The following is a 15288-nucleotide window of genomic DNA, read 5'->3' on the forward strand; positions in this document are numbered from 1 at the left end:
ATATATATACATATATATATATACATATATATATATACATATATATATATACATATATATATATGGTAGATTCATCAACAATCTGTGTTATGCAGCTAAAACTGAGGAGGACCCGAAGTACTTGCTGCAGAAAGTCAAGGACTACAGCCTTCAATATGAATTGAAGCTCAATATGAAGAAAACAAAGATTCTCACCACTGGGCTGATTGGCAGCATCATGATAGATGATGAGATTGAGATTGTTGACAGCTTCAGTTTGCTTGGCTCTATAATCAACACACTTGTTATCAGCAGCCAGGAAATTAAAAGATGAACTGCATTGAGAAAGTCTGCTCTTAGAGACCTCTCCAAAGAAACGAAGATCAAGGATGTCAGTCTGGACTAAGGTGTGCCTGATACAGGCCACGGTCTTTGCAATTACTTGCTATGCATCAAAAAGTTGGACAACAATCGGGGATGATAGAAAGAGAGTTGATGCCTTTGAGCTGTGGTGTTGAGGAAGAGTACTGAATATACCATGGACTGCTAAGAGATCAAACAAGTTCGTCCTGGAGAGGGTGAAGCCAGGCTGCTCCTTGGAGGCAAGGATTTGAAGCTTCATCTGATTGGGAGGGTGGAGGGACAGCTCAGGTGAGGATGACCCTCAATGAAATGGATAGATAGATTCAGTCACTGGGGTAATGGGGATAGGTGTGGTATGCTGGAGACAATAAGATTGGCAAGGGATAGAGCAGGGTTTAGACCTGCTGTACATAGAATTGCTATGAGTTGCAGGTGACTCGATGGCACATAACACCACCGCCACCACTATACACACAAATATATATAAATATATATATAAAAATATATATAAATGTGTATATATATTCAAGGGGGAAGAGGTAGGAGCAGAGGGGGGGTGAAGATGGACAGGGGAGAAATGATAGGATCGCACAATTTGGTGGGTATGGGAGTGATGTTGTTAAATAGGAAAGACCCAGGGAAGATCTGGAAAGACAGGGTAATGGTGGACATAGCGGAATGGTGATTAACTTTTTAAAACATGTTTTTGTTATGTGCTGTTGACATGCCTGTGACTCATAGCAATCCTATGTACAACAGCTCTGAGGACTGCCCTGTCCTGAGCCAGTCTGGCTGACGCCAACACACCTACTACCATTGTCCTAGTTACTTAATCAATCCATCTCATTTGGGGTCTTCCTCTCCTGCACTGTCCCTCTATGCTTCCAAGCATGATATCCTTCTTCAAGGACCACGTGTCTCCTGGACATGTGCCCAAAATATGTGTGACAAAGCTTTAAAATCCTAGCCTCCAAAAGGAAAATAAAATAAGAAAAAAAATCCTAGCCTTTAAGGAGAAATTTTATTTCACCCTCTCCAAGACAGACCTACTTTTTTTCTTCGAGGTCCATAGTATGTTCAGGACTCTTCTCCAGCATCAAAACTTAAAAGGCATTTTTTATGTTGTAAAACATAATCAATGGGAATACTTGTATGAAACATAATTGTGAATGAAGATAGTGTGAAACACAATGTACATGGACTTTGTATGCAAACCAATAAAAATAAGTTTAAAAAAGGATAAAAAGGTAATAAATAGGTGTTGTTGTTAGGTGCTGTGAAGTATGACTTCACAGTGACCCTATGAACAGCGGAACTGAACTATGTTCTATCCTGCTCCATCCAAGTTTCTCCTTGGAGGCTAGGATTTTGAAGCTCTGTCTCACATACTTTGAGCACATGTCCAGGAGGGACTGGTCCTTGGAAAAGGACCTCATGCTTGGAAGGGTGGAGAAAAAGCACAGGAGAGGAAGACCCCAGATGAGATGGATTGATATAATAACTAGGGCAATGGGGGTAGGTGTGCTGGAGTCATTGAGACTGACTCGGATCAGGGCAGGCTTCTGGGCTGCTGTACATAGGGTCACTACGAGTCGCAGGTGACTCGAGGGCACATAATGACAAGAACAACTCACTAACTCATACTTTGCTGTTGCTGGTTGCCTTCGAGTTGAGCACTACTCATAGTGATCCTACGAACAAAAGGCCTGAAAGACCTCTACAACTATAAGCATTTATCAAAGTTCATAGAGTTTCCAGAGGCATACTATTTAGGAAATGGATGCCACTCCTGCTTCCAAATCTGTCATAGTATGTAACTGTTGTTATATGCCACTGAGTTGCCTGTGATGTATAGCGACGAATACAGCAGCTCTGAAGCCTGTCCTGTCCTGTGCCAGTCTCAATTCTGACACATCAACCCCCATTTCCCAGATACTGTATCAATCCATCTCATCTGGGATCTACCTCTCCTGCACTGTACCTCCACCCTTCCAAGCATGATGTCCTTCTCCAAAGACTGATCTCTCCTGGCCACATGCTCAAAGTAAATGAGGTGGAGATACAAAATCCTAGCCTCCAAGGAGAGACTTCACCCTCTTCATGACAGACCTATCTGGGTCAAGACTCTTCTCAGTTACTGTCCAACTCTCTGAAGCATAACAAGTAATTAAGAAGACCATAGCCTGGATTAGGCACACCTTTGTATCCAGACTGACATTGTGCTCTTCAGCACTCTGGAGAGGTCTATGACAGCACATTTTCCCAATGCCATATGTCTTTTATTTCCTGACTCCTGGTGTTAATAAAGAGTGTTGACTGCAGATCTGAGCAAGCTGTAATTGCTACCAACCAACTTACATGCATGCAAAAGCTGAACAAGGAAAAAGAAAATTGAAGAAGATTTTGAATTATAGTGGTGGTGAAGACATATATATATATATATATATATATATATAATGGACTTACAGAATAAGTCTGTCTTGAAAGAAGCATTTTCAGAATGTTCCTTAGACGTGAGGGTGAAGACAATTTGTCTTATGTACTTTGAAAATGTTATTAGGATGGACCAGTCTTTTGAAAAGGACACCACACAGAGAGACATCAAGCACATGGTCAGAAAAAAAAAGAAAAGAAAAAGAAGGCCCACAATAAGAAGTTTTGACACTGTAGTGTAGCTGCAAAATAGGCTCAAACATAGGAAACGGCAAATAGTATAGAACTGGGCAATGTTTTATTCAATTATACTCTGGGTTGTTATGAGTCAAAACTGACTCGATGGCACATAACGGAGTGAGGTAGAAAACAGAATATTTTGTTATATTTACAGTGAGTTCCAAATATAGTTTAATGTCAGGGTTTACATTTTAAAATATTAAACCATGTTTTTTCATATTAGCAAGTATGAATGACATAAAATCTGTATATAAATAGGGAAAGAGTAGAAAACCAAGAAAATTTTTCAAAGAACAATCTTCAGCAAAACAGATAAGGGAAGACATTGTTTCAAGGTTTCTAAAGAAAGACATGCCTATTATGGAAACTTGAAGATGATAGCAGCTAGCACGTATTTATTTCTTTAGCCATTGCAAGGTAGTATATACTATTGTTTTCCTTAATATATTATCATTCCAGTAGCTCCTGGAATCTACTATCTACTATGGGGATAGTTACTATATTTATTTCTAGTTAAAGGAAGATAAAATATTTCATGTAACAAAGTAATACAGCTGGTATATAGCAGAGCTCTGACTGAAGTCCAGGCAGTCTGACTCTACTTTGCATTTGTGTTCTCACTACCCTGTACTGCACAGGATGTGCTAGTGATCTATCTCCATTTACAAGAGAAATATGCTTATATTCTAACACCTGACACAGATACGGAAATAAAAAAATTTGGCTAATTTACCTCAAGTCTAGGTTTAACAAAACTTTAAGTAACATAATAAAAATTAAAAAAGTATGAAACATTAGGGGAAATGAAATAATAGAGTCTATTCAAAGAATATAAAGGACAAAAGAAAAGCAAATACATTTGTTTTTATAGAATAGAAAATCCAAAATTGTAGTAACATCAATAGCTATTAAAGATTTAGTAGGATTAAAATATCTATTCTTAACTAAATGCACACAAGCTACTACAAATGCTATGTTTCTCAATAAAGGTAATATATTTTAATATATAAAATATACAAATAAATACGCAGATGCTTCTGCATAAATAATTGTTTATACATACAAAAATAAGGATAACAAGTTTCTACATGGAAATATATATTAATATCAGTTAAATAAATTAAAACTTTCATGTTACATAAATTAAAAATAAAATTTGAGCCCAAATACTGAAGCAGCACAGGAAACAAGACACAGACACACTCCCACCCCCCTACCCTTTTCCTCCTTTCTTCCCTCCCTCTCTCCCTCCCTCCCTCCTTCTCTCTCTCGCTCATTCTAAAGCAATCTATTTTTTTTGGAAAGCAATGTGGCAAAAATCTAGTGAGAATGTATATATAATAATAGCATGTAGGGGAGCTCTGTTGGCCTAGCGGCAAAGGGCTGCAACTACAATCCCAGAGGCGCATGGTTCGAATCCACCAGATGCTCTGCTGGGGAAGGAGGGACAATCTCCTCCTGTACCAGTCAGATCTGATTTGACGGTACACTCACACAAAAATAATAAAATAAAAAATTTAAAAAAAAATAGCATGTGTAAGTGTATATATACAACACATTACAACTATTTATATCCAAAACAGTGTGTGAATGACTGTAACTATAGCCTTAAGCACAGCAGAGTTTGTGAGGATGAAGCAGGATTGGGTAAAATTTTGATCTAATATACAGGGATAGCTATGAGTCTGCGTTAATTTGAAGGTAATTAACACCACCACCCAACAATATGATGGCAGTGTATAAATTATTAAATTTATATTTATTAATGCAAATTAAGTCAGTGCAAAATTGTGAATAATAATAGATACATGAAGAGATCTGTGGTTAGAACTGAGTTTGAATTCTCGTTCAACTGTTTGACCTTGGGCATGTTCTAGAAAAGCAGGTTTGCAAGCATGAACTGTATATACTCAACAAATGTTTGTCTAACACCCTCCATATGCCAGACAAAGAGCACGGAGATGCAGTGGGTTAAGACTTAGGCTGCTAACCAAATTATCAGTGTTTCGAACACACCAGCCCCTCAATGGGAGAAAAATGAGGTAGTTCCCATACAGATTCTAAAGGACAGTTCTACGCTGTCATGTAGGGTCATTAAGAGTTGGAATAAACTTGATACTAGTGAAAAAATATTCTATATGTTATTTATATATGTATCTCAATTATTTTTAGAGAAGAATCTGGATATTTATTCAGCATATATGATTTCGCTTATATTAAAAATACATTGTCTTTATTGAGAAAGGAAGCATTTACAACCTATCGTCTTGTGTGTGTTTAGTTAAGAAAAAATATTTAATCTTGTTTTATTTTTTAAGATATTTAATCTTATTAAACCTTTCTTATTTGGAAAAGGAAAAAAAGAACAAACAGAGAAGATGGATGAAGGGAATAGAAACACACAGTAAGGGTTTGCCTGGACAACATAATAAGTTAATTGCACCAATCAGTTGTAATGAAAGTATATGAATGATTTTCTGAAAAAACCCATCCACTATGATTTGCAAACTTAACTAGACAAAAGGTATAGGACCATGAACAACATAGACAACTATTTTAGGAGGAAGCATCAAAACAATGTATAAATAAATGAACAATTTTTTTTCTATAAATGAACAATTTTGATTCTGAGAAATGCTAAGAAAATAACAAGGTTGATGCATATAGTATTTGGAATATAAATATCCTCAATTAAGTAGTTAGGAAAAGTAGCTTTTAAAAAGTAACATTGGAGTTGAAATCTGAAAGCAAAAAAGCTCTCACATGTAGTTCATATATAGGAAGTTCAAGTAGGCATAAAGAACAACTTAAATAAAATCTGTGTGACTGGAATGAACTAGGCATAGGTTAGGTGATGAGAAAGAGGAAAAGAAAAATTCATATTGTTGGACAATAAAGAGAGACATAGGGAAAAGGGTTAGAATAATCAAGGATCAAGTTATATAAGGCCTTATAGGTCACAAGACCTCTAGACCTGTTGAAATTAATTTTTTCTTTCTTTTTTTTTAAAGAATGTCATAGAACTGTGAGATAATGAGAAAATAAACTAGAATCAGCCATGTTGCACAGTAGATACCAACATTATACTCATTAGGTTCGTTCCCTCTCCCTAACTTGTTCAAATGAAGTTAAAAAAATAAACAGAAAAAAACTTAAATGAGAAGATCACAGAAGTTGGTACCAGAAAAGAGCAATGAAGGAAAATAAGAATGCTCCAAATTCAAGTCTGAATGCAATGGGAGAACCATAAAAACATAACAACATAAGTTAGAGAGGGGAGAGCTACACATTTCAGAAAAGCACTTACCTTGGATTCGAGGTAGACATTTGCAGACGACATTTTTGTAATTTTGCATATGTAACTAACTAGAGAGATAGCACAAAGAATAAAGAGGCTATCATTAATTAGTGCTCGAGTAAACACAGTCCATTTCAATTCATTTTCTGGAACATCTCCATGGACCAGCATTGCACAAGTCAAGTTCACCACTAAAAAGAGAAGACTTGCCAGTGTAAAGCCCAAATGTAGTAGAATTCTGAAAATAAAAAAACACAAGTTTGTTACATGTTTATAAAACTAATGGGAAATTACATTTTAATTCTGAATTACTTTGTCATTTTAGTTATATTAATTCCTTCAGTCTACAATGCTTATAATTTTATTAAATATAAATCCAATAATCATTCAGCATTATTTAAGGTATATTTGTTATTATGAAGTTACAATTCAAACTATTTCAAAATGGCATCAGTTCAAATACTTCTGTTAGGAAGAATAACTTTGGACTCAACATCATTTCTCTTTTATAATTATGAAGCGTATTTTAGGATTTAAAAATAATTTTGTTCTTAGAATCTACAACAAAACATGCATCATTTCAGCATGTAAAATTCAGTGACACTGACTGCATTCTCTGAGTTGTGCAACCATTTTCGTTCTTTTTCTGAGATGATCCTTCATGATAATTTATACCCTCTACCCCCTAAGATTTTCACCCAATCTTTTGAGTTTCTGTTGTTAATCTGATCCCACATAGAAAGACCCTAAAAGAGAAAAATACTCAAAGCAGATACATTTCACTAACTAAGCTAAATTATTATTTGGTTTTAAGAAGACTTCAATCCACCAGATGCTCTGCCAGGGGAGGAGGGACAATCTCCTCCTGTACCAGTCAGATTTGATTTGACGGTACACTCCCACAAAAATAATAATAAAAAAATTGTTTAAAAAGAAGACTTCAAGGGATCTTTTTGCTTAAAGTTTCAAGATTATCTGAGGGCAATGGTTTCAGGGATTCATTCATTTTCTATGGCTCCAGAAAGTCTGGAATATATGAGAAATTGAAATTTTCTTTTGTATTGCTCCTCTTTGAACAGGCTGCTTCTAAAGACTGATCAAAATGTTCTATAATAGTGGCTGGGCATTATTCAGCTTTTCTGGTCTTACGGTAAAAGAGCCACACATTCCATTTCCTCTTCTATTCCTGACTCTTCTTTTGTTTTTATTACATACACATTATTGTGTCTTGGATATTAACCATATTTTCTTTCATCTTTCCAACCTGAAAAATAACCAGACTTTTAGAATTGGTCTATACAATTAATTTATTGTTTCAAAATTTAAATTGATCATCTAATATTAAATGATAAGGAAAATGTAGTTTGAACAATGTACTTTTGATTATCCATCATAAATACTGCTTTCAAACTTGACTAAAGAATACAGGCATAAAACATGAAAGTTTAAAATACCTTATTTTCTTATAAAATTGTATATTTCTTATGCATGGAGAAATACTCTGAAAATAAAATGCCTGTTTCCTCTAAGAAAAATTGTTGTTGCTATTATTGTCGGTTTTCACTGAGTTGCTTCTGACTTATGTTGACTCCATGGAAACAGCAGAACTGCTCCACAGTGTTTTTTAAAACTGTGACCCTTTGGGTGTAGCTCTCCAGTCTTCTTTTCTGAGGCACTTCTGGGGAGGTCTGAATCACCAACTTTTCAGCTAACAGTTAAATGTTTAACCCACTGTCCCACCCAGGGACCAAAGGACAATTAGACCATCTCAGAAATTTTTTTTGTATTAAGTGTGGTGTAGTAACAGCTACTTTACTAAAGTAATTCCAGTTCAAACATTTTTATAACCAAGCTAAATATATACTATCAAGAATAAGTTTACTTAACACTGTGATGTCTTCTATTTGGAATCACTTTCAATAGTGTGACTCATAAAGATTTGCTTGCTTGTAGAAACAGTAATTTCATAAACAAATATAAACTGATGGTAGTAACTAAAATAAACAGTAACCAATCTGGTGAAGTGTACACACAAATTGGAAAGATTTTGGTTTGAAATGTTTAGATCTTAATATTTTTTTATGTTGAATAGTGAAAACAACAATTTCTGGTAACTACAGTTTAAACAATGTAGTCTGAAGTCTAAAATGGACCTTGAAATGATCTAAAACTCCCAAGATTTACAGAACTTCAGGAAACTACTTCCTCAAGAGGGTAAAGAGATGAGTCAGCAAGTTAGTTAATAAAGAGAGTCAGGTCTGCAACCAAGTCTCCTGACTCATTGACTCAGCATTCTGATGCTTGATGCTAATCAGCATTAAAAAAAATGTACTTACAAAAATATACTATACTTTCTCACCCCAAACATGATAATTTAACAGAGTTTGTGGATGCTATGAAGCTACACTTGAAGCAGGGGAGAAGGCAGAGCAGGACTACAACCACAAGTGGTATTAAAGCTGCAGCATGACTGAGAGGAGTACTAAACTCCAGGTCACTCAACTTGTCTCCTCTGAGCCAATCTACATGTCTTTCTATACAACTGCTAAGGAATGCTCAACTTATCACTCCCTTCTACCTCCATATGTCTACTATGAAAAATTTTATATATTGGTACTTGTTAGACTTACTTGTGTTTGTCAAGTTCAGTGGCACATCTGACTTTACATATAACCTATGGAAAAAGTACAAAAGACATTTTTGAAAACATGTATAATATGGCATGGAATTTTTTACTTTGTTTTCCAACCAAAACAGGTAGTATACAACTACAAGTAAGAACTACATGTAAAGTTCCAATGTTAATAGGTGAATTACACAAAGGAAAACACAGGTTTCCAAGGACTTAAAAGAATAGTAATAAATTTCTTTGGCTACTTTGGACATGTTGTAAGGAGATACCAGTCCTTGGAGAAGGACATCATGCTTGGAAGGGTGGAGGGACAGCACAGGAGGGGAAGGCCCTCTATGAGGAAGATTGATTCAGTGACTGGGGTAATTGGGATGGGAGTGTCAGAGATGGTGTGATTGGCACAGGACAGAGCAGAGTTTAGGGCTATTGTACATAGGGTCGCTAGGAGCCGCAAGTGACTCGATGGCACATAACAACAACTACAGAAGCAGACTAGAAGCAGAAATACTATTCACAATTTACTGAAATAGTGTGAGACATTTGGGATCTAACAAGTCCAAATTAGTATGATAAAAAAAATAATACATGTAGACTCACCGTCTTCCCTACACCTTCTACCTGCCATATTGTCCCATTTCCTTTCACAGGTGAGCTGAGTCATTTATGAACTCCACCAGCTACAGGAATGGGATGGGGCTCTGAAGAGAGACCAGCCCACCTCCTGTGGAAGGAGGAACACCTACCTCCTTCCCTCCACCCCTTGTCTGCCATATCTGTTTCCTTTCACAGTTGAAGCCACTTGGGCTTGTGGCTCTTGGGCCAAAAAGGAAATATGCAATATCCTGTCAAGACATTACCTGAGACTAGTACAAGAATGAAGTCAAGGACCTGCCACTGAAATGGCTCATAGAGCAGAGAAGAGAGGTACTTTGGCCTTGAACATTGCTGTTTAGCTACATCTTGTGGGGTTTCTTAATGTCAAGTGGAAGAGGCTGAGTGGAGCCACAGTTTCTGGAGGGCAACAGTCATTCTGCTTCAGGAAGATAAGAGCAGAACACTAATATACTGGTCCTTAACACGTTGCCGCACACTTTTTAAATTGACGACTGTGGTTAGAAACATATTTGCCGTCATTTGCGGCAACGTGTTAACAAAACATTGGCATACCCTGTGACATTATTGACTTACAACAACCTAAGATCTACTAAGGAAAGACTCACATGATGTTAAGAAAGCAGCAGTCTGCCTCATTCATCATGAAAAAACAAAATAACCCTTTTCTTTAAAAAAGCAGACCCAATGAATACCCCAGAAAGAGAAAACAAGAAGAAATATGTTGATGTGGAGTTATATGAACAACTACAGAAGATGATACTGTGAATAAGGACCAGGCAAGGATACTCACTGTCACCACTCATATTAAATTTTGTATTGGAAGTACTTGTTAGGGCAATACAACAACAAAAGGAAATAAAAAGCATCCAGATAAGCAAAGAGATGATTAACCTGTCACTATATGCAGATGAAATGGTAGTCCCCAAAGACTCAACAACAACAACAAAAAACTGTTTGAGCTCTTAGACCAATTTAGTAGACCGGTAGGATGTAAGATCAAGATTCCTCTACAGTAACAAAGAGAATTCAGAGAAGGAAACCAAGAAAGCAATGCCATTTACAATAGCCAATCACAAGTTGAGATACTTGGGAGTGAACCTAACTAGACACAAAATATTTGTACAAAGGAAACTACAGAACATTTCTGTGAGATACAATGAAAGACCTAAATAAATAAATAGAAAAATGTGGATAGGAAGACTCAATATTGTGAAATGGCAATCCTACCAAAAAGAATCAACATGTTCATCTCAATCCCAATACAGATGCCAATTTCATTTTTTCAAGAAGATAGAAAGGGAAACTGTCGAGTTTATTTGGAAAGGAAAGAGACCCCAAATAAGCAAAACTTCTGAAAAACAAAACTGAAGTGGGAAGCATCAAAGTCCCTGGCCTCAAAACCTACTACACAGCTGTATTAACCAAAACAGAATGGTACTGGTACAATGACAAGCAAATAGACCAATGGAACATAATTGACAACCCAGAAATGGATCCAGCTATCTATGGTTAACTGATAATTGACAAGGACCTATTAATTGACCTATTAAACGTGGAAATGACAACCTCTTCAACAAATGGTGCTGGCAAAACTGGACTACTACCTGCAGAAAGTTGAAGCAAGATGCACATCTTATATGATACACAAAAACTCAAGGTTGATCAGAGACCTTGGAGTAAAGCCCAAAATCTTAAAGTTCATAAGAGATTAACTTAGAATACCTGGTCTACCATATAAAGAGTTTGCCAAATACAGCCAGAAATGCACATTCTGAAGAAGATAAAATTGATCAATGGGACCTTACAAAGATTAAATACCTGTGTGAATCAAAAACATTTTCCAACAGAGTGAAAAGAAAACCTACTGAATGGGAAAAAACATTTGGCAATACCATTTCAGACAAGGGTTTCATACCAAAAGTTTACATAATCATACAGGGTCTCCATAAGAAAAAAACTGTTAAAACTATTACAAAATGGTCAAAAGACATGGAAAGATTTTTCACAGAGGAAGACATTGGAATGGCCAACAGAAACATGAAGAAATGCTCAAAATCACTGGTAACAAGAGAGATGCAAATAAAAAGCTCCAGGAGATACCATCTCATTCCAGTAGCAGTGACAAAGTTTAACAGGACATCAAGTAAGAAATGTGGAAGAGGATGTAGTGAGATAGGAACTCTTACACATTGTTGGTGGGATTGTAAAATGGTACAACCACTGTGGAAGGCAGTTTGGAATTTCCTCAGAAAGCTGAACACAGAAATTCCCTATGACCCAGCTATTTCACTGCTTAGAATGTATCTTGAAAGAATGAGTGCTAAGGCACAAATAGACTTATACACCAATGTTCATAGCAGCATTATTCACTGTCACAAGAACTTGGAAACTGCCCAAATGTCCAATCACAATAGAATGGATTGAGAAATTATGGTACATTCACATGATGGAATACTATGCAGCACACAGGAACAATAATTTCATAAACTGCTACCTAACTTAGGAAGGTCTGGAAAGCATTATACTAAATGAACTCAGTCCCATACGTACAAATGCTGTATAAGACCATTTTTGTAGAATGTGTATGAGGATCCAAGGAGGGGAGGGTGAGAAGAGAGGGATGAAGATGGGCGGATGTTTGTGATAATCATAGGGTCGTACAATTTGATGGGTGGAGAGAGGGGTGGGTAAAGAAAATTGGAAAGCTATGGTGTGAAAAATAATGTATATGAACTTTTTAAGTAAACCTGCATAATATAAAAATGGTATTTAAACAGTATAGTACATGTACAGGTACTTGTACAAGTAACTTCCTGGCTTTATTCAAACATTTGCTGAGAACTTACTCAACGTCGCATGTTATAAAAGGTTCTATAAATTCACAAACACATCCACTGATTTTGCTCTCAAGGAGGTCAGTATATGGGAGAAATAAGCCATTTATTTTGATACACTTTGATACAAATGCAAAAGATACAATCATAAAACCCAGGAAGACAGAAGGACTAATTCAGTGCTTAAGTGGAAAGACAGTCAAGAATTAGGAAGCACTTTCCAAAGGAGGTCATATTTGTTGAAGTAACAAAAGATAAAGGGAGTTAGAAAAGTGTACCAAGCACCCATGTATCTATTAATATGGCATTTGGGTTAATAGTTTCATCATTTACTGGAAGTTTAATGTGATGGAGGAGTCTAAGACACAGATTTCTAAATTCTACCATCTATATCATTTCTAGGAGCTCTGGTGTCCAAGCAGTAAGGAGTTGCACTGCCAACTCAAATGTATATGGTCCAAATCTGCCAGATGATCCACTGAAGAAAGATGGTCAATGTTTTGCAGTTTACAGCCTTTGAAAACCTGCGGAAGGGTCAGCTGTAAGTTGGTTCTTATTCTTTTTTTTTTTTTTTTTTGGTTCTTATTCAATGACACATAACAACCGAAAAAAGAACAAATCATGCCTAAAGGGGGCTCTGGTGCTGCCAACACAAAGCCACATAGTTCAAATTCATCAGCTGTTCCAAAGGAGAAAGATGAACAACCTCATTATCTTGAGATTCACTGCTTCTGTAAACCCCCTTGAAAGGTCACCTATGAGTTGGTTTAAACTCAATTGTACATAACAATAACATATCCTTGCCAGTTTAACTCCTATTCTCTGTTCCCACTACCACAGAGGTCAGAGATGATGAGGATGGCACAGGATGGGGCAAGGTTCAGATCCACTGGTCATAGGGTTGCTATGAGTTGTAGTTAATGCAATGGCAGCAGCAACAACAACACTACCATAGTTGGTTATTTGAAAGGAGGTTCTTCTGCCACCATTTTTAAATCTACATATTTAGGGGCCTCTAGTGGCCTTCAATTCAGTGCTCAGTGAGGTGTTCCATGCTCTTCTCCAACATCACAAATCAAAGGCATCAATTCTTTTTCTGTCATCCTTATTCATGGTCGAGGGCTTGGATGCATAGCTAGTAATCAGAAAGCCTATGGCCTGAATCAGACACACTTTAGTCCTCAAGCTGAAATCACTTCTCAGTAATTTAGAATGGTACTAACTGCAGATTTTCCTAGTGTAATCCATCTCTTTATTTCCTGACTGCTTATACCAATGAACAGCCAAGAGAATGAAAAAGTATGTCTCGGAGAGATTCCAACAGGAGTGCTCTTTGGGGGTAAGTATAATGAGGCTTCCTCTTAACATATTTTGGACATATTGCTAGGAGGTGCTATTCCTTGGAGAGGGACATGCTATTGGGAAAGGTGGAGGGTCGGTGAAAGAAAAGAAGATCCTCAACCAGGTGGACTGACATGGTGACTGCAATGGGCTCTTGTGTGTCAGGAATTGTGAGGTTGATGCAGGACAGGACTAGGTTCAGATCTTTTGTTCATAGGGTCCCTATGAGTTGTACTTGACTTGATGACACCTAACAACAACAACAACCACTAGTATCCTAATGGTAAAGAGACCTGCAATGTCAAATCAAAGGCATGCAATTTGAATCCACCAGTTTCTCCACAGAAGAAATCTCCTTCCATGATGATTTATTGCCTCTGAAAACCAATTGGAGGGTCAGCTAAGAGTCTGTTCTGATTCCATGATGATTTATTGCCTCTGAAAACCAATTGGAGGGTCAGCTAAGAGTTTGTTCTGACTCCATGGTACACAACAACAAACACATAGTTAAAAGGTAATTTTTTCTTTCTTTTAGGCTGTTGTTAGTTGCTCTCAAGTCGAGTAAAACTCATAGGGACCCAGTGAACAGATCTGAACCCTGCCCTATTCTTTGCCCACCCTCATAGTTTCTGACATACTTGAGCCCACTGCTGTGGTCACTGTGTCAATCTATCTCATCGAGAATCTTCTTTTCCTGTGCTGATGCTTCACTTGTCAAAGCATGATTTCCTTCCCTAAGGAATAGACTTTCCTAGCAATATGCCCAAAGTATGTGAGATGGAGCTTTGTCATCTTTGTCTTCAAGAAGCATTCTGGCTACATATTCTCCAAGACATATCTCTTTGCTCTATGGACAACCCATGGGATAGATATTCAGTAATCTTCTCCAACAACAGAGCTCAAAGCATCAATTCTTCTGTCATCCTCACTGATTATACAGCTCTCAGATGCAGATAAAGTTATTGAAAAGACTATGGCTTGAATCAGGTGCATGCTAGTCTTCAAAATTACATCACTGCTTCTTAGTAATGTGAAGAAGTCCCCAACAGTGGACTTGCCCAATGCATTATGTCTCCTGATTTCCCAACCACTAGTACCAAGACTAGTAACATTTTACTACTTTTGCTTTATTTACACCTCTCCAAATGTGATTTAAAAAAAATAACTCAAGAATTGAGTGCATACATGATGTCTCTTTATTACTAAATACTTTAGCTTACATGGACTTAAAAATAGACAATGTACATGAATTATCTATAATGTATACAAATTCTATATGCAAACCAATATTAGAGAGAAAAACCAAACCAACCCAGAAACCCAGAAAGTCTCTTATGTAACTACAGTATCATTATTTATGCACAAATATTGATAGACAGTAAGTCCTATCTGAGTGGCCTCCACTTCCTAAATAACAATGCCTCTGGAAAACTCTATGAACTTTGATAAATGATGATGTTGTTGTTGTTGTTATGTGCCGTCGAGTCGCCTGCGACTCATAGCGACCCTATGTACAACAGCCCTAAACTCCGCTCTGTCCTGTGCCAATCACA

At 36.9% G+C, this 15288-nt stretch overlaps 1 protein-coding gene across 1 annotated transcript in view; it reads right to left on the reverse strand.

The window, feature by feature from the left end:
* GPR137C (G protein-coupled receptor 137C) overlaps positions 1 to 8981 on the reverse strand; it is a 46568-nt gene extending 37587 nt beyond the window's left edge. The window contains exons 1-2 of the mRNA XM_006894372.1: positions 8944 to 8981; positions 6323 to 6551 (exon numbers count right to left, since the gene is read on the reverse strand). Coding sequence (XP_006894434.1) covers positions 6323 to 6484 — 162 coding nt within the window. The 5' untranslated portion in view covers positions 6485 to 6551; positions 8944 to 8981. The remainder of the gene's footprint in view (positions 1 to 6322; positions 6552 to 8943) is intronic.
* Positions 8982 to 15288: the final 6307 nt, after the last annotated feature.

This window comes from Elephantulus edwardii, unplaced genomic scaffold (genome assembly GCF_000299155.1).
Source record: "Elephantulus edwardii isolate Elephantulus edwardi_28Jun2011 unplaced genomic scaffold, EleEdw1.0 scaffold00140, whole genome shotgun sequence".
Lineage (NCBI taxonomy): Eukaryota > Metazoa > Chordata > Mammalia > Macroscelidea > Macroscelididae > Elephantulus > Elephantulus edwardii.